The 19,739-nt window shown below is 53.9% G+C and overlaps 1 protein-coding gene across 1 annotated transcript in view; it reads right to left on the bottom strand.

Annotated features, from left to right (window-relative positions):
- Positions 1-16,979: 16,979 nt before the first annotated feature.
- The window catches only part of CRISPLD2 (cysteine rich secretory protein LCCL domain containing 2), a 77,839-nt gene continuing 75,079 nt past the window's right edge, over positions 16,980-19,739 (bottom strand). The window contains exon 15 of the mRNA XM_058279636.2: positions 16,980-19,439. Within this exon, the coding sequence (XP_058135619.1) occupies positions 19,385-19,439 (55 nt within the window). The 3' untranslated portion in view covers positions 16,980-19,384. The remainder of the gene's footprint in view (positions 19,440-19,739) is intronic.

A 19,739-nucleotide genomic window follows, 5' to 3' on the forward strand; every position in this document is an offset into this window, starting at 1 on the left:
CCCAGCGTTCCCGAGACAGATGCCTCCTCCAGGAAGCCTCCCTGCCTTCGTGGACTAAACCTCCCATCGCGTGGCACCTCACACCACCTGTCATCTTCCAGTTGCTTGTGTGACTTTGCCTGCCGCCCAGCCCCCATAACTGCGCACCCCAGGACAGCAGGAATCCTGGTGCTCCAGGGCCACCACCCTCCCCCGGGGCTCAGCAGGGCGCCTGTGTCCTAAACCGCAGCTGGCGGCAGGAGGGACGGCGCTGGGCGCGGGCGGAGGCTCTTCCTCCGTGGCTCTGTGCTGGAATTTGGGGTGTGGGTTCCCTGGTGTGGTGCCTCAGTGCACACTCAGGGCTTTGGGCGTCTGTGATCCCGGATGCGAGGATGGCGTGAGTCCTCCAGCGCCGTTATGGGGAACGGCCCCGGGTCTTAGTCCAAAGACAGACGGGGCATCGCTCAGCAAACGCGGGAGTCCCGCCGCGCCGCGTCCCCCACATCCCCTTTGCTCGCCCTGACTCCCTGCCCCGGGGAGGGGCGGCCCACCCCGGGGCTCTCAGCGCCCCGACTCACAGCCGGCGGCGACCGCGCCTCCCCCCTTGCTTGCCGCCGTTTGGAGAAGCCGCTGTGTCACATGAGAAGACCTTCCAACGCAGGGGCTCCCGGGCCGTTTTGAACGACGGCCGGCTAGGTAAACTGAGGCCCCAGATCCACCCCAAAGGAAAACCTCGCCCCTCTGAGCCAGCCTCCAAATCCCTTTCCTCGACTCCCGCCAAGCCGGGACCCATCCCTGCCCACACCTCAGGGTTTTCCTGTTGCCATCATGTCCTTTCGGTTAAAATAATTCTCCTCTTACTAAGTGGCTGGTGGTGAGGTTTGTGACTCTTGCTTTTGGCAAAGCGACAGGAGGAAAAATAAACCCACACAGTCTGGAGGGAGGGATTGGCTGAGTGCTAAGGTTTGGGCCTAATTCCTTAGCATCTGGGCCCGGAGGAGAGAGAACGAAGCGTTTCGGCTTTGACACGGCCGCTGGGACGATGGGCATCCAGCGCTGACCTGCGCAGCGCCGCGGGCTGGCCGTGTGTCTGTGTTAGGGCCTCTCCTGCAGCGGCCCGCGGTGGGGGGAGGCTTAGACCAAGGCCCGTGGGCTGACAGGCGCCGTGCTGCACCTGCACATCAGCACCTGCGGCGCCGCCCGCACCCCAGGTAGAGGCGCAGAAGAGCAGGTGAAGGCTGGGGACCCTGGTCATGAGCGATCCTTTCTTACAGGGGGTGGCCGTGTCCCGGCTTGAAGCCAAACACGGTCACAGCCTGGCCGTGGGACCGTGGGCAAGCTCAGTGCACACCTGGGACCTCAGTGTCCCCAACTGTACAACAGGGCTAATCGTCCTACCTCCAGGTCTGTTGAGAAACATCCTGCCCCCTCGTCCTCTCTCCCTTGCTACTTTTGTTCCTTGGGGCCAAGGTGAAGACACTTTCCTCCCAGAACCTCCCGCCCCCACCCACCCAGGCCCAGGGGTCCCTCCGCAGCCCGCAGCTCAGCTCCCGTCCCCTGCTCCCCTTGCCCTCTGCTCGTCAGCTCCACGAGGGCGGGGGCGGGCTCTGCCAGTGGCTGCTGGGCCATCGGGGTCCAGGCCAGGGCCTGGCACACAGTAGGTGCTTCTGTCCTCACTGGAGCGGAGGAGGAAGAGGCGGGCATTTCTGGGTCAGCTGCGGCCTCTCTGACAGTCGGGGCAATGGGCCGTCCCCGAGTGGCAAAACGGCGGCAGGGGCCGGGCCTGGCAGGCGGTGGGTGGCGAGAAGGGCCGGGAGCGTTTCAGCGTCGGGAATGGCCACGGTCTGAGAAAGTGGGCCAGGCTGTGCTTGTAAAGTCATAGCATTGGTGTTACTAAAATGGGCGTGTTGTTATTTTTTGTACCTTTTAATTTCAGCATGATTTCAAACTTACAGAAAAATTCCAAGAATAACGTAAGGGACTCCTGTAAACCCTTCAGCCAGATTCTCCACTAGTCTACACTTTGTCTCCTTGGCTGTGTCATTCTTACTCTTTTTCCTTTTTCCTTTTTCTTTACCCTTCCCCCTCCCCCAGTTGTCTGCTCTCTGTGTCCACTCGCTGTGTTCTTCTGTGTCCACTCGCTGTGTTCTTCTGTGTCCACTTGTATTCTTGTCAGCGGCACTAGGAAACTGTGTCTCTTTTTTGCTGCATCATCTTGTTGTGTCACCTCTCTGTGTGTGCGGTGCCACTCATGGGCAGGCTGCACTTTTTTCACGCTGGGCGGCTCTCCTTACGGGGCACACTCCTTGCGCGTGGGGCTCCCCTACGCGGGGGACACCCCTGCGTGGCACGGCACTCCTTGCGCGCATCAGCACTGCGCATGGGCCAGCTCCACACGGGTCAAGGAGGCCCGGGGCTTGAACCTGGGCCTCCCATGTGGTAGGCTGATGCTCTATCAGTTGAGTCAAATCCACTTCCCCATTCTTACTCTCTATGTGTTTATGCTCATATCTCGGCATGTATGTGCTGAACAATTCGAGAGTAAATCGCAGGCACCAGCCTGAGGGGAGCCGCCCGGAGCGGCGTGCATCTGTGCTCTCCAGCAACACGGCGGTTTTCACAAGTACGCCTCCTCCACCCCTGCGCTTCCGCCTTCTTCTTCCCCTTTCCCCCGTTTCCTGGGCAAAAAGTGTCGCGCCTGCGCAACAAGATGCTGAAGCCATGACCAGCATTGAAGACTCGCAACCTAGAGCAAGTGGTGTCACAGCATTTTATTGCCTTATACGGAAGAGCCGCTGCATCAGCCTCTCACCCCCTGCTAATACCCTCCCCTCAGTATACATTCTGATGCTCTACCCTCAGTAAACGGAGACTTGATCAGAATCCTGTCTTGTCTCCGTTTCTCTCGCCTCTTGTCCCCCAATCCCCGCTCCCTCTTTCAGGGGCCGGTTCCTTTGACCCGCGGGCCGGGTCACCAGCCCACTCGCTCCCTCAGTACTTGCATGGGTGCAGTGCAGGAAGTGTGCTGCAGTACGCTCCGCACACTGAGGTGCTGTTATCTCACCCTCAGGCCACTTCCAGTCACCCCTTTAGAGTCGCGCTGGCTCCAGGATCCAGTTGCGCCGGTTATCGCGTCTCTTCGGCCTTCTTTGATGGGACCCGTTCCTCGGTCCCCTTGGCAGCTTGGAAGAGTGAGCTGCTTGTTCACACGTGAGTGTGAAGGGCCGTTGGTGGGCCACGTTTGGAGACTCGAGTGTGTTAGGAGCGTAATGCCCCATGGCAGCCGTGCCCAGGCCCCGGCGTGGCGGCGACTCGTGGGCCTCAGGGCACTTCTGAGCCTGACTGCCCGGGTTCAAATCCCGCCTCTGCTCCGTACCGTCTGTGGGGCTTAGGCAGGTCACTTCACCTCTCTCTGCCTCAGTTTTCTTGTCTGTAAACTGCGGATAATCATTGTACTTACCTCTCGGGTGGTTAAAGGGTGAATGAGTGATATTTGTAAAGAGCTGAGAATATTGCCCGGTAAATATAAAATGGGGCATTTTTGGAATAACTGGCTGTTTGGTTTCAGTGCTAAGATCTTGATGATCCAGCTTGAGTCACCCTAATTAGGGGTATGGGGACACAGTGTCTCTGTTATGCCACATTGGGCCGTGACTCTCCCCACTTCCGTTCCCTTTACACACACACACAGGAAACACGAGAGCGCAAGTGCATTTTCTCCATTGATTTCCAAAGCCCCTGGAGCCAGGGAAGGGGAGGGGTTTGAAGTCTCACTGGCAGCGCCTGGCTCCCTGCTCAGTGTGGCTGCCTTTCCCAAGGCCACACAGCTCCAGGAGACGGCGCCGAGACCCTCAACGTCTGGCAGCGCTGGGGATGGCAAAGTGTTCCGGCCTGGCCTGAGGACTCACGCTCGGTGGCCTGGCCTGTGACATCCTCAGAAGAGGAAGTGCAGAGACTCTGGGCGATGGGGGGTAAGCAGGGTGCCGGAGCAGCCCCACGGCGCGGGACCTTGGTCCTGTGGCCTTGGGCGAGTCCTCGAGGAAGGCAGGTATCCCACCGGGGCTCCCAGAGGGGCTGGGCTGGGGTGCAGGGTACCTGTGGGCAGCCGTGCGAGCCGGGGCCGGCCACCCCGGGCATAATCGCCACGTTCAAGGGCGGCTGGGCTCACGGGAAAGGGCCGGGTGGGATCTGGGCTCTGCCCCATAGTATCTGCATTACCTCGTCCTTATGATTTAATTCACAGCCTCAGTTTCTGCAGTTGAGAAATGCACATAACACTAGTTCTCATGGGCTCCTGGTGGAGACAGATGCAATGCCTTAGCGGGCTCCATTCGCTGGAGTGGCAGTTAGGGCGCTTCCGTTCCAATGTCCTGCATGTCTGTGACCCTCCTGAAGTGAGCTGGGGAGGAGCGGAGGGTAGGAAGGGGGCGGGAGGGCGGGCACAAGGCTGTCTTCATGCATCCTGGTCCAGGGGCAGCTGGCCAGTGACGGAGAAGCATGGGGCAGCTGGTCAGTGATGTAGAAATATGGGGCAGCTGGTCAGTGATGGAGAAGTGTGGGGCAGCTAGCCAATGATGGAGAAGCATGGGGCAGCTGGCCAGTGATGGAGAAGCACAGTTTCAGCTTTCCACTTGGGACCTGGCATCTTGGGGCCCTGCCAGCCTCCTGGCAGATCACCTCCAGGCCCTGGCAGTGGGGAGAAGTTTGTTCTAGAAGGCCATGCCTGCTCTGGGCCCACCAGGGAGGAAAGGCAGCACTTGCAGGGCCCCAGTTGGGGCCTCCCGGGGGCGTTCAAATGGCCCTTGCTCATGTGTGCTCACCCCACCCACCCCATGTGACAAGGTCAACTTGTTTCTTTGGCAAAGCCAAGTCAGCTCTGGTGCACGCCCATAAACAAATGTGTCCATGTCAAATGACCCACTTGGCTGGAACGGGGGCTCCCAGGCCAAGATGCATGGGGAGGGGGAGGGTGCAGGCCAGGGGCGGGGCAAGCCGTTCAAACTGGCAACTCTGTCTTGAGTTTAAAAGCCACACAGGTGAAAGGCCAGCTCGAGGCCACCAGACTGGATGGAAGCTTGGAGACCCACTCAGTCCCCGAGGAAGGCCAAGCTGGGAGCCGACTCGGGCTGGGGTGAGGGTCTGTGACTGGGCCTCGAGCAAACTGCTTAGCCCTGCTGAGCCTCAGTTTCCTCTCCTGCTCGTGGAGCTTGGTGAGGATCAGAGTATGTGAAGCACACAGGCAGGGGCAGTTTTTTCTTTCTTTTCTTTTTTTTAATTAATTTATTTTTATTTCTCTCTCCTCTGCCCGCTCCCTCCCCCCACCCGCCGTTGCCTGCTCTCTGTGTCCATTTACTGTGTGTGCTTCTGTGTCCGCTTGGATTCTTGCAGCGGCACCAGGAATCTGTGTCTCTTTTTGTTGCATCATCTTGCTGCATCAGCTCTCCGTGTGTGAGGCCCCCCTCCTGGGAAGGCTGCACTTTCTTTCGCGCTGGGTGGCTCTCCTTGCAGGGTGCACTCCTTGCACATGGGGCTCCCCTACGGGGGACACCCCTGTATGGCACGACACTCCTTGCGCGCATCAGCACTGCGCATGGGCCAGCTCCACATGGGTCAGGAGGCCCTGGGTTTGAACCCTGGACCTCCCATGTGGTAGGCGGACGCTCTATCTGTTGAGTCAAAGCCACTTCCCAGCTTTGTTTTTCTATAACGAAATGACATCTGGATTTGGAGTCCTGCCCCCTGCACCCCACCACACTCAGTGTCATCACTCAGGGAGAAGAACCCCAGTTTGCAGGCTATTTTAGGGTGAAATCCATCCATTCGGATGTTCTTCTGCCCTCTTCGGCCTTTGACCTTGACACCCAAGGTAAGGACTGTGCCTCCTGGCTCAGGACCCCTGTGGCTCCCACCTCCCTGGAGGAGAAACCAAAGTCCTCCCCACGCCCTTGGCTCCCCCAGCCCAGGCACTTGCCCACCCAGCGTCCCGGCTCTAGCTGCTTCCTCTGCCTGAACTCCCCTGGCTCTGACATCTACAGCTCCCGTCTCCCTCTAGGACCACCTAAACTAGCACAGCCCTCCCCTCCCCTGTTTGTTTGCTTTTTCCTCTCAACAGCACTTCTTACCGCCTGGCGGATGTTTCACTCACTCACTTGTCTACTGCCTGCTCTCTCACTAGGCTTTAATGCCTGTTCTTCTCTAGGACCTGGAAGAGTACTTGGGACAGAGTAGATGCTCACTAAATATTGGATGGGTGGGTGGGTAGATAGACGGATAGGTGGGTGAATGGGTGAGTGGGTATATGGATGGGTGGATGAGTGGATGATGGGTGGATGGGTGGGTGGCTAGACAGATGGGTGGGTGGGTGAGCGGATGAATGGATGGATGATAGACGGATGGGTTGGGTGGAAGGGTGGGTGGGTGGGTGGGGCATGTGTTACACCCGGCATGTAGGGTACCATCTGTCCATGACAGTGCCAGCTGAGGAGCATGGTTTTGCCTCCATGCTGCATCTGCTGACAGGGCTGGGGTCTCCATCCATACCATTTCCCCTACGGCATCTGCTGGTTCCAGATCCCCCTTTGGGCTCTCTCTTTTTGGGGTCCAGATGCATTGTCTGCCCTCAAGCCACGCCAAGACGCAGCCTATTGGGGCGCATCAGGCGTGCTCTGGCCTGAACCCCTTCCTGGCCCCTGTCTTGGGCTGCCGCCTTGACTTGCTGGCCTGGGGGGTCCTGCAGGTTCAGGTGGGAGCAGGGCATGAGGTCCTTCTCCTCTCAGACTTTCCAGACTGACCTGGGGCTTCTCTGTCTGGGTTTTCAGCATGGTGAGAGCTGGGGCCAGGAGGCCCTTCCCAGCACCCTGGCTCGTTTCACAAAAAGGGGCTTTTGGGCAAGGACGCTGAGGTTCTCACAGAAGCACAGGGGAGCCCGGGGGGCTGTGCTGTCTGAAGCGACCCCCGAGATCACGCCACGGTCTGTTCCAGGGGGACTGGCAGAGGGGGCGGCTGAGCCTGGGAACTGCTCCCCCAGGGGGCTGGGACCTGGCCCTCCTGTTAGTCTGGCACCTGGAGTTGCCAGATAAAATACAGGACCCCCAGTTAACTTTACATTTCAGGTAAACAACAAATAATTTTAGGGTACATTCCATGCAATAGTTTATAATTATTACTGATTTTTCTCTAACTCTATTTCCCTACCAGCAGCTCCTGCTCCCCTGAGAGAAGGTTCTAGGCCTCTTCCTTGTACAGGGCCTCTCCGGGGAATCTGTCCAAGGCTGCAGGGGGAGGGGGCCGTGCTCAGGGGCCTGAGGTCCCCACAGGCCACCGCCCGCACCTGCTTGTATGCTTCTGCTCTCCCATCTTCAAGTCGGGGAAGGGATGAGCAGGCAGGCTCTCCTCAATCTGTTGTTTGTTCCGTAACATTTGGCTTCTGAGAGTCCAGCATCCTTTCCCTCCAACTCTTTTCTCTGCCAGGGAGTTTTACAAGTCTATTTAGATACCCTTCTCCACTAATCAGAACCAGCGCTCCTTGGAGAAACGGCTGATTCCAGGACTGGGCAAGGAAAGGACAAATGAGCCTGGAACACCCTGTGCCCAAACTCAAGGAAGTGCTCGGAAAAGGGTGGGGCGGGTCAAAGGGCACAGAAGGCAGCTGGAAAGGGCTCCCCCGGGCCAGATCCGGGGCCATCTGAGCATCCAAAGAGACAAGGACGGGAGAGGGCTGTAGCCCAGTGCATAAAGCAAGAATTCCTAAGTCCAAACTGATTTTACGTATATATTACACGTGTACATATACATTTATATGTCCATATATATGCTTATATTTTAACATCAGTATATATATATATATATATATATATATATATATATACAGGCACACATATAAACAAATAACTAAATGGGGATGAAGAGAAACCTCTTGCCAACTAGAAACTGTGGAGGGAACAGCAGAATTTAAAGAGTTATCAAATGGCGGGTGTTAGGGGCTCCCTGTTGTAAGGTTTACAATGTATGATTAACAGACTGTGACACAAAGAAAGGCAGCCCCACCCAGGAGCACGTGCCTGAGCAAACCATGGCCTCGGTGTGCATGAAAACAGCCAACCATCCGGACAAAGAAACCACAGGGCGACAGAACAGGGCGAGAGGAGAGTCTCCACTGCCTCCTGCCCCCCTTACAGTCCAAGAATCCGTCACTCCCAGCCCACTACCCCAGCAACCACGCAAGAGGAATTTGCTGTTTCAGTCCCTCATTGGCCCCGAGCTATGCTCGGTTCCTAAACCCCTCCTCGTGAACTAACAAGTCCCCCACCTTCTGGAACACTGTATAAATTCCTAACCGCCCCTTCCAAGGGCGGGCTGAAGTCTATTCTTCAGGCCCCCCCCCCGGGAGAGCTTCTCAATAGACTTTCTGCCTGCAGTCAGTCTCCGTGTCCCAGGGAGCACCATTTTTCTCTAACAGCAGTCATCATAAAACACTGGTTCCAGGCAAGAATCACGCTGGGGGAAGGTTTTCCGAGGAGCAGGCTATTTCCACAGTCAACCTCTCTCCACAGAGGAATCCAGTACAAAAGAAAAGCTACTTTACACTGGCGAATCCGGCAGGCGTCCTAGCACCCAGACTGAGAGGGCACAGTTATCTGTGCCCTCTGATCAGATGCACAGAGAAGGGTGCAACGTGATTTCCTAAGAGTTCCTGCCAAAGGGTATACCCTGAGGTCTAATAATGAGGAATCAGTGGACAAACTCAATTTGAGGGCGTTCTACAAAAATCTTTTAAAAATGTTGACATTTTGGGGCAAAGACACACAGAAGAACTATTTCAGATTGCAGGAGACTAAAGAGGCCTGAAAACCAAGTGTGCCTCATGAGTTGGGTTTTCTTTCTCCATGAAAGACATTATTAGGACAACTGGGAAAATCTGAATCAGGTCTGCAGATTAGGTAAAATATTGCATCAAAGTCAATTTCCTGATTTAGGGAAGTACCCTGTGGTTACGTAAGAGAATGCCTCGTTCTTAGTAAGAGAGTATCCTCTTCTTAGAAACTGCATGCTGAAGTATTTAGAGATAAAGTGGTCAGTCCCATGTGTGCAATTTACTCTTAAATCATGTAGAGAAGACTAGAGAGAGGAAGAAAATGATAGAGCAAATGCGTAAAACGTTAACCTCTGGGGAATCTGGAAGAGTAGAAGGGAATTTTTTGTACTATTCTCGGAACTCTTCTGCAAACCTGAACTTAGGGCAAAATAAAAAGTTAAAACACAAATTAAAAAGTCTGTTTAAAAACTCAAAAGCTAAATGAACCTTTTTGTTTTTGTTCCTCTGCTCTGGCCACCATCCCTGAGGTGAAGCCAGAACAGCTGGGGTTGCTGCCCGGGGACAGTGTTAGAGGAAAAAGGAGATTCCTGGGACCCCAAAACCTGTTGTTACAATAATGACACCTGTTGCAACTGACATGTATGTTGCTTTTATTAGGTGCCAGCCTTCTGAATGCTTTGAAAAACTCTGTGAACCTGAGGTGGGCACTATCCTTATCCCCATTTTACATACAAAGAAACTGAGGCACAGAGCAGCTGAATAATTTGTCCAAGGTCTCACAACAGCCTGCAGAGTAGGTGTTCACCTGTTGGATTGAATAATGTTCCCCCCAAATCATGTCCACCCAGAACCTGAGGATGTGGCCGTATTTGGAAATAGGGTCTTTGCAGATGTACTGAGTTAAGGATCTGGAGATAAAATCATCCTAGATTTTAGGGTGGGCCCTTGTGGAAGTTTAAATGTATTGAATTCAAAGGTTATGTTTACTTGATTAAATTAAGATTAGGGCTCTGATTGGGCCACATCAGAAGGGCGTTGAGTCCCCACCCCCTTGGTGGGTGGACACTCACACAGAAAACGACAGGGCAGAGGAAGAGAGACAGCTCATTTGACAGGGCAGAGGCCCCAGGAAGGGAGATAGGCCTGATGGTCTACAGCTGACCTTGTGAAAAGAACAGAGTAGCTGAGCCCAGAAAGAAATGAGCCCTGTGGAGGGAGCCGAGCCCTATGCCAGCCTACTGCTGACATTGGAAGAAGCTGGGATTATGGGCCCTTAAGAGGAAGAAGGACGTCTGGACCCTCTCAGATGTCACCCGCCATCTTGCTTCAACACGTGGCCAATGACTTTGGTGAACAAGCACCTCTTATGGTACCCTGGGTTGGACTCTTTAGGGCTTTGCAACTGTAAGCGTCTACCCCAGATAAATACTCTTTATAAAGGCCAACAGAGTTCTGGTACTTTGCATCAGCACCCCTTTGGCTGACTAACACAGCCCTAAATCCAATGACTGGTGTTATGAGAAGAGGAGACGACACATGGACACACCAGGAGATGACCATGTGAAGGAGGAGGCAGAGACTGGAGTGCTGTAGCCAAAAGCCAAGAGGCACCTGGGGCCACCAGAAGCTGGAAAAGGCAAGGAGAGGTTCTCCTCCTGATGGAGTCTCCTCCTGCCAATACCTTGACTTTAGACTTGTGGGCCCCAGAACGGTGAGAGAACAAATGTCTATTGTCTTAAGCCTCCCAGTTTGTGGGATTTGGTTACAGCAGCCCAAGGAAAGCAATACACCTGTGGTAAGTGCACAAGAAAAGTACAACTACCTGCTGAATGTCCCCACTCTGGTTGGATCTGCAATGCGCTCAGTTAAGAAAACTCACGTCTCCACACTCTTGCAGCTAGGACTGGTTGGGACCCAGTTCTAACCAACAAGGTGTGAGTGGAAATTTACTGGCTGAGGTGTCTGGGAAAGCTATTGTTTCACTGTTTCCTGGTTAAAAGATACAACTCAGGGGTTCTGCTTCCAATAATGGCAGAGTAACTACTACTGGACCAACCCTTCTGCATATGACAACCATAACTCTAGACAAAATATAGAATACAGCTACCTGACAGTGTTGGAGAGCAACCAACATCAGGCAGGTACCACAGGAGAGTTGAACTTTGGAGAAAGGGGCAGCACAGGGTGAGTTTCCTGTGATTTTAAATGTTTTTTCCCTGAAGACAGACCCACATCAGTGCCATGCAGGGTGGCTAAAGCTCTAACAGAACCTGCTTTCTTGAACAACCACAGGACAGAGTCAGGCTACCACAGCAGCTGGAAGTTTACACTACGATGTCTATGATATAGCTTAAAATTACTAGATACATAAAGGGGCAAGAGCAGAGTTTGGCAAACTATGGCCCACATAGGTTGTCGATGTTTTATAAACAGTTTTATTGGAAGACAGTTACACCGATTCACTTACATGTTGTCTGTGGCTGCTTTCATGCTACAAAAGTAGAGTTAAGTAGTTGCAACAGAGACCTTCTGGCTCACAATGCTAAAATATTTACTCTTGGGTACTTTAAGAAAACGTTTACCAGTTCCTGCCCAAGAGAAAAGATAACCAGTGGCGACTGACCCCTTGTTGGCCCACATAGAGCAATTACCTATTATATCTATGCCACTGTAATAAAGGAAAGGGTGCTCAAAATAAATGAACGAACTGGAAATTTCACAGGGAATTATGAAACTAGAAAAAGAACCAAGTGGACATTCTAGAATTGGAAAATATGTATCTGAAATAGAAGAGATGGACTTAGCTAGCACATGCTTTTTCCCCCTTGTAGCACTTTGATATAGTTATGAATTCCAAAAGTAGATATTGGACTATGTTTGTGATCTGGTCTGTACCTGGGTATGACTGAGTTATGATTAGGGCTTTGATTGGGCCATGTCAGTTGGATGTTGAGTCCCTGCCCCTTGGTGGGTGGAGACTCACAGATAAAAGGCATGGCAAAGGGGGCTTTTAATGTTAGAGTTTTGATGTTGGAGTTTGATGCTGAAGTCTTAAGCTGGAGTCCCGGGGAGAGAGACAGAGCCATTTGCCTGGTAGTCTACAGCTGGCCTTATGGAGAGAGGCAAGGCCTAGAGAGCCTCATAGTCTACAGCTGACCTTGTGGAGAAAACAGAGGGGCTGAGCCCAGAAAAACCCAGGAAGCCTGAACCCTCGCAGACGTTGGCAGCCATCTTGCTTCGACATGTGAGAATAGACTTTGTTGAGGGAAGTAACTTAGGCTTCAGGGCCTGGTAGCTGTAAGCTCCTGCCCCAAATAAATACCCTTTAGAAAAACCAACCAATTTCTGGTATTTTGCATAAGCACTCCTTTGGTTGACTAACACAGCCCTCTTCCTTCCCTGAGTGTAAATGGCGGGCTGGAGGTGAGGCAGTTATCTTGTACCCTGAGGGCAGATGCCACGTGCTGAGGAAGGCAGAGCAGGAGGTGGAAAGGAACCTGTCGCTGATGACTTCCCTGAGCTCTGCAGCCCTGGACTGCCTACCTTTGACTTGTTGTGTGAGAAGACTAAGCCACGTGGTTGGGTTCCTGTTACGTGCAGCCAAATGCATTCCTAATGGATATTCTGAGATTAATTGAATTAGCATCTGAGAACCTGCAAGTTGTCGGGAGAGGTATGTGCTTATTGAAGGAGACAGCAGTGCCCGGCTCCTCACTACCTGGCGTGCGGCAGGCCTGTGGCCCACGGGAATTCCTTCCCTGCCTTCTTGATCCAGGCCCTGGGACTCCAGGAGATGGGGAGATGGAAAGGACACGTCCTCTGGCCCGCAGCCACCACTGCTCTCAGAAGGTGAAAGCAGGACAGTCTGGGGCTGTTGGCTGACAACCCGACCCCTTCCCCCGCAGTGAGGGGGCAGCCAGGGGCACACAGGGAGCCTTGTTTCCCACCTCGGAGCCACGCCAGGGGCTGACAGAGGGGACTGGTGTAAGGGCCTGTCTCCCTGCGCCTTGGATGGAGGCTGCCACCAGTTCAGTTGGCCGAGATGAAAGGGCGAAAGGAATGTCGTGAGGTTTCCAAAACCCGTGACTGCTGCACCAAATTTATTTTTTTAAGGCTCTAGAAGCTTTTTTTAAGCCCCAGGAGCAGTCTAGGACAGGTTTTGGTTTGGTGTGAAAGACTTAAAGGAAAGTGGATAAACAACAATAACAAAAAACAACCCAATAAAACATAGTGGTTTCAGGACCACCCACATAGCTGCAGAGGTTTTTTTTTTCTATTTAAAAATGAAGTTGCCATGATTTGAGGATCCAAGATTCCACAGGCCCCTATCATCTCCTCACTTCCTCACTGGCTCCCCGGGGCACTCTGGATGGGGCAGAGCAGAGAAAGGAGGGTCTAAGCTGGGAATTAGAATCAGGAAAGGGGCCCTAGCGTCAGTCTAGTCCAAGGCATACCTATCTGAGAACACATCTACTCTGCCATTGCCCAAAGGTTCTTCTAGCTTCTGCTTGTGTGCTTCCAGGAATGGGGAGCTCACTCCCTCTTCACACAGGCCGTTTCATCTTGGGACAACTCTGCCAATTAGAAAATTCCTTCTGGCATTTGGTTGAAATCAGATTCCCTATGGCATGTGCCCATTAGAATTAGTTCTATATCACAGAATACGGAAGTAACCATATGTGGCGCCTGTTGAGTGTACCAGGTGCTGAGAAGGCCCTGTGTCTGATCCAGAGAATCTTACTAATCAGCCCCATGGAGGAGAAACTGTGATTGCTGCTCTTTTCCGATGAGGATACTGATGGTCAGAGAGGTTAAGTAACTGACCTAGGGTCATGACACTGGTGAGTAGCCAAGCTGGATTCAAACTCAGGACGGACTGAGCCCAGCTCTCAGTCGTTCCATCATGCTGCCGATTCTGAGGGAAGGGCTCTATATACTTAAAGATAGCTCTCATGTGCCCTTTCTCTAAACCCTTCTGTGCTTTCACCAATTCCTCCTATGCCAGGATTTCTAGAGCTTTCAGTCCATTGCTTCCTCTCTACTGAAAGTTCCCGAGTTGCTCTATGTCCATCTTGAAAGGTAGGGATTCATTGTTCAGGTGTAGCTGGGCCAGCCCAGAGGAATGAACTACTTCTCCTTTATTCTAGTCACTATACTCCTATTAATACAACCAAAGAACAATCTGGTTTTCCTTGCAGACATGAGTGAAATATCTTTTTTTTTTTTTTGAGCCTATGTTTTTAACACACCCTCATTTTCTGGGATCTCAAGTTCAGTATCAATTAATGGCTGCAATGTGCCCAGCTTTGGGTCATGAGAAAACTCAGTGAGCCGCCCTCTCTAGAGAGGCACAGAAACCTCAGGTGGTGTGGGGGTGGTTTTAGGCAGTGGTGGCTGGTGAGAGCCTCCACCCCCACGCCTCTCCCAGTGGGGCCGCTTGGCTGCAGCCCGTGGCCTGGTCTGATCTCAGCTGCAGCCTTTCCATGTTCTCAAGTGGAGGCACAAAGGCCTCCAGGGAGAATGGAGATCAGGAGAGGTGCCATCGGGTGTGGACTGCTGGGGTGGCAGCCACGCGCTCGTCTTGTTTGTTGCCACAGTCATCTTCAATTTAGGGCAGATGATACCCGGTGTCCTTCAGGCCTGGATTTTCTTCTTATATACCCTGTTTACGTTTTTTTTTTTAAAGTGAGTCAATTTAAGGGAAAACCCTGGCCCAAGTTGTAGCTAACATAGCAGAAGTGGGAACGAGTGTATGAAAGTGGCCGGGCGGTTGATAAGAACGTGGGCTGGGAGAGGTCAGCACGCCGAGCCAAGGCACAGAGCCCTCTGCTCTCTGGGCTGGTACTGATCCACAAACCAGCGGTTTTGCGTCACAGCCAGTGATAAATTTTCCTAATTCTCTGTGCATCTTGGCCTCTCGGTACAAAGCGGTTTTGAGAGATCTGGTGGAATCAATTCAAGTCACTCTGCTTATTAAAAAAAGAAAAGCAGATAAGCGATTACGCCATGCCCTGGTTTTTGAGGTCCCTGCTGGCCTTTGGTGATTCTCGCTTTCCTTTCTTGGGGCCCCCAGACCACCTGTATTAGTTTCCTGGCTACTAAAGCAAGCGCCATACAATGGGCACTAGGTCGGCTTACCCCCAGGAATTTATTGGCTCACGGTGTTGGAGGCTGGAAGGCTGGCTCCCTGCTGGGGCGGGAATCGTCTGGCGCATCAGCAATCTCTGGGGTTCCTTGGCCTTTCCATCACATGGCAATGCATATGGCGGTATCTTCTCCTTTCTCTGCCTGCTGGCTTCCGGCTGTTCCCGTGGCCTCTCTCCCGTGGCCTCTCCCCCATGACCTCTATCCTGTGGCCTCTCTCCTGTGGCCTCTCCCCCGTGGCCTCTCTCCCATGACCTCTCTCCCGTGGCCTCTCTCCTGTGGCCTCTCTCCCGTGGCCTCTCTCCCTGTGGCTTCTCTCTAAGGCCTCTGGGAACGGGATTAAGGACCCACCCTGCTTCTCTGCTGTGACGTGACCTGGTTTCCATCAATTTCCATTTTGTGGATGAGCAGCCCAAGGCTCTCGGAGGTAAAACGACGTGCCCGAGGTCCCGCAGCCAGCAAGAGCTAGAGGCAACCCAGGGACTCCCGCCTCTTTGCCCGCCACCCTCGTGCTGACAGGCTCGCGTTGGCGGGCCCTCTGCCGGGTGCGCCCCCAGGGCGGATTGGGCCGTGAGGGGCTACGGCTTTCAACCCCGAGGTACGCAACCGCGGCAGCCCGCAGGAGGAAGCACCGCCTTCCTCTCCCCACCTCCGCTCCGCAGCTGCCACCACTACCTCCACCTGCTGCAGGTCTTGGGGGGAGAGTGGGACCCTGGGTGGCTGGTCCCTGGGAGAGGAGAACGTCACGATGCAGGATGGGGGAAGCAGAGGGTGAGGAGGTGCTTCCCAGCACCCTGGGTTGCTGCCAATGGGTTGGGGTGGTCTTTCTATGGGATTGATAGCACTTCCCAAACACGTCGTTATTATCCAACTTATTACCCACCTGCACAGTTATTTACTTACTAAATGCATTTTCAGTTGTTTCAAAAAAATTTATAGTGCTAAAATATACGTAATATGAAATTTGCCATTTAAGCCATTTTGAAGGTACAGTTCGGTGGCATTATAGTCACAAGGCTGGGCTGCCACCACCACAATCCACTACCGAAACGTCCCCATCACCCAAAGGGAGACTCTGTACACGTTAGGCAATCACCCCCATTCCCCTCCATCCTGCTAACCTCTAGCCCACTTTGCATGGATTTGCTTATGCCAGATATTTCCTATAAGGGGACATGCACAGTATTTGTCCTTTTTGCTCTGGCCTCCTTCACTGAGCATACCCTCTTCAGGGCTCCCCTGTGGTGGCACAACGTCATTGCTTTCTGCGACTAAGATCCCACTGCACAGAGAGACCACGGGTTGTTTACTCATTGGTCCGTTGATGGATACTGGCGTTGCCTCCACCTTTTGAGGACTGTGCGTGACGCTGCCATGAGCACGGGCAGCGCACCGTCTGTTCCAATCCCTGCTGTCAGCTCTGTTAGCCTTTGGAGTGGAATTGCTGGGCCCTATGATAATGCTGTGTTCAACTTTTCGAGGCACTGCCCGCGGTTAATATTTTCAAATAACCCCTGCTTAAAACTTTAAATACCTTTATGAAAGAGGAAATGAATTCGGCCCTTTAGATGGAGAAGAGTAGGGCTTGTCATAAACAGAGGGAGGTAGGAGGTTGAGTCGGGCACTGAGCGTGAGGGCACTGAGCCGGGCAGCCAGGGGCCCCAGGCCATGTGCAGACACCTGATGCTCGCTCAGTAGCTCGGGGAAAAGGGGCTGTTTCTGGGCTGATGCTCAGGTAGGAGGTGACAGACTTAACTTGACCCCCTCCCCACTCACAGTGGGGCCGGGGGACCAGGAGCGTTAACCAGCATCTTGGGGGGGGAGGTCCCATTAGAATGCAGAGTCTCAGGCCCCAGCCCAGCCCAGCCCAACCAGAACCTGCATTTTAACAAGCCCCCAGGTGACTCACTGCACATCCCTTTGTGCTTTGCTGGGGGAGGTCTCGGGGAGGCTCCAGGAAAAGGAGGAAGAATTAGCATATTGGGGCAGACCAAACTTTCCTGGTGGAAGTGGCATCGACAAAGTCACTAAACGCCTGTGAGGAGGTTTTAAATGTTTTATTTCACAAACTGTTCAGACCTGTCCATAAAAGATATGTTACAGAAACACTTTAGAAATCAAACTCTTTTTATTTAACCAACAGCAACAATGTGGCCCCTGTTCACGCAAAGCACAAAAAATTTACAATAACCTTTTGCACGGAGGAAGTAGTAACATCATTTTTCATAGAAAAAAGCACACACAGAAGCTGCGGGCTGAGTAAGCCTACAGACACTATGAAAAGTCAGCACATACTTCAGCACATGACAGGGCAGAAATCCAAAAGAAGCCAGAACTTTCCACGGGGGGCAGGAGGCCCGAGTAACTCACTCCCAGCTCCATGCATCTTGTCATGAAGCACTGGTAAGTGCAGGAGAGGTAACGGACCTTGCTGAACACGCAGTATTAGAGGTGGGCCTGGTGAGAAGGGCTTATAATTTGTAGTCTTGTTTCCATTTTAAGGGCCAGTGATCAAAAAGAAAAACGGGTCCAGTTTTTGAAATGTTCGTGGCGATGAAACCACCTGCAAGATCCGGTTCTGGGCTAGACCTCTCTTCGGTGTTAGAAGGGAGTGTAAAGGAGGCATCGCGCTTCCTGGGAACTTTCTTTTAAGGCCACAGGGTGAATCGCAGTGGGGGTCGCAGGTTCTTCCGCTAGGTGGGATGCTTCAAAAGAAAACCCACTGAAATGGGTTGCCGAATTCTAGAAACCTGACTAGCGGATCCAATTTACCATTCGGTCTTAACACAGCCACAAACGGTCCAGCAGCACAAGCCGCAGTATCCAGAAGGTTCTAACTGCTCCGATGATTGGCATTAACTGGAGACAACACCCATCAGGGCTGACGTGGGGGGCTGAATAGTCAGCACCTACGAATTTCTAAAGCCCACAATGAACCCTTAAAAAAATCGTTCTGCTCGTTTCAGCTTCTGTCAAGCTAAGGGTTTTGACAAACTCTTGAAGGGTGAGGGGGGGATTTGCCTCCCGACGCCGCCTTCACTCAGGACGCGACCCAACAGCGCACCCGCGAGCCCCAGGGAGCGTTCCTCCCTCGCGGCCTCCCGGCTCTCTACTTTCTGCTAGTTCCTTGGCCTTAGAAATTTCCCCTCGGAAAGTGAAATCAACTTTGAACTTGGCATTCCCAAAAGTGACACACTGGCCTGCCCGGTGCAGGAGGATGGAATTTTTCCTTCTGCCAAGAAATATTATTGACAAAAGGGCGTTTCACTTCACCGCTGGGTCTCTGGTCTGGGCTCCTGAAGAACCTTTAGAGAGAGCTGGGGAGCCAGAGCGCACCCCAGTCCCGCGGGCCCAGGAATGCTCCACCAAAGGCGTTCCACAAAAACAGGAAGAGCGAGCCTTCTAGGGTCAGCCGTGGGCGGGTTGCAGGACCACAGCCGGGGGGGGGGCGGCCAAGCTCGGGAAAAATGCACCGAGGAATCCGTTCTTCCCGCCACTAGAAAGTAGGTCGTCCAGTGGACGGGGAGGCTGCCCGCTGAGCTCTCAGGTTTAAGAGGCAGCGACAAAGTAGCCCTTGCCTCGGCGCCGCAGGTGTCGCCGTGGAACCAGCCAAGATGAGGAAAACATATGCTTTAAACAGAACCAGCAGAGCGCTGGGTGCGAAACACAGCACATAAACAGCTGGGGAGGCTGGCAAGGGCAGCGGGACCGCGAGGGGTGAGGGACAAAAAAAGGCTCCTGGTTCATTAGTCCCACGACGGGACCAAAAGTCATGGCAGAGAACGGAGGGGCCACGGGAACGAAGGGGAGGACGGAGACAAGAAAAATCTCTGGAGTTACTGCTGAACTCTAAATAAACCAGCACTGCTGTATACATAAGGAGCCCCCGCCCCGGCCCCCCCGGTCCTGCCCGTTTGACCAGCAAACACTGACCCCATTTTTCTCCCTGGGTAGGACGGGCTGTATTTTTAATTTTTAAATAACTACCTTCTACTCCCTTCCTGAAACTCCCCGCCCCTTGCTCGGTGTGGCTCTTCCCACAGGCCCTGCCCGCGCCTCCGCGTCGGGGTCTCTCGGGGGGCTCGGCACCTTCGCCCCCCGCCCGCAAAGGGACCGGGGCGAGGACGCCCGCGAGCACCTGCTCCCGCTAAGAGATGGGTCAGATCCCTGAAGGGGTCCCCGTCGGAGTGGAGAGACCCGGGCCTCGGCAGGACGTGCCACCAGCTGTGCGGGCGGCCGAGGCTGCCGTCCTCCACGTGGCGAGCCGGGCCGCCGTCCTCGCCGAAGGCCGCGTCGGGGAGTCCCGGCGTGACGCTGAGCACCGCGCCGAGGAGGCTGCCGGACGCGCCGTCCTCCCACCCCCACCCCCCCAAACGGCAAAGTGAAAACAAAAAGCAAAACCCAGCAGCCCCCCTCGGACGCCCCCTGCTCCCCGGCGTTGGAAGGTCACTGCCCGACGGCAAAGATCCGGAAGGCCTTCCCGTCGCGAGGGGTCCTCAGGCTGCAAGAGAAGGAGAGGGCGTGTGACTGCGAGGGCGGGTGGGCCTCCGCGGGGACCCCTCTCCCTGGGAAGGGCGGCCGGCGGGGCTGGGGGGCCCGGCCTGAGCCCCGGCCGCTGAAGAGCCGTGGCGAGCCCGCTGGCAAACCCCGTTGTCTTTGCAAAAGCTCCCGGGCTGGAATTGAGGTCAGCGCCATTCAGTTATTTTCTTTTAACTCTGGAATTTACTGGCCGGGACGGTCTGAAGCTGACTCACCCTCCAAAAGTTCTCCCTGGGTTTTGCTACCACCTGTCAATCCAAAT

The sequence above is a fragment of the Dasypus novemcinctus genome, chromosome 18 (assembly GCF_030445035.2).
Source record: "Dasypus novemcinctus isolate mDasNov1 chromosome 18, mDasNov1.1.hap2, whole genome shotgun sequence".
NCBI lineage: Eukaryota > Metazoa > Chordata > Mammalia > Cingulata > Dasypodidae > Dasypus > Dasypus novemcinctus.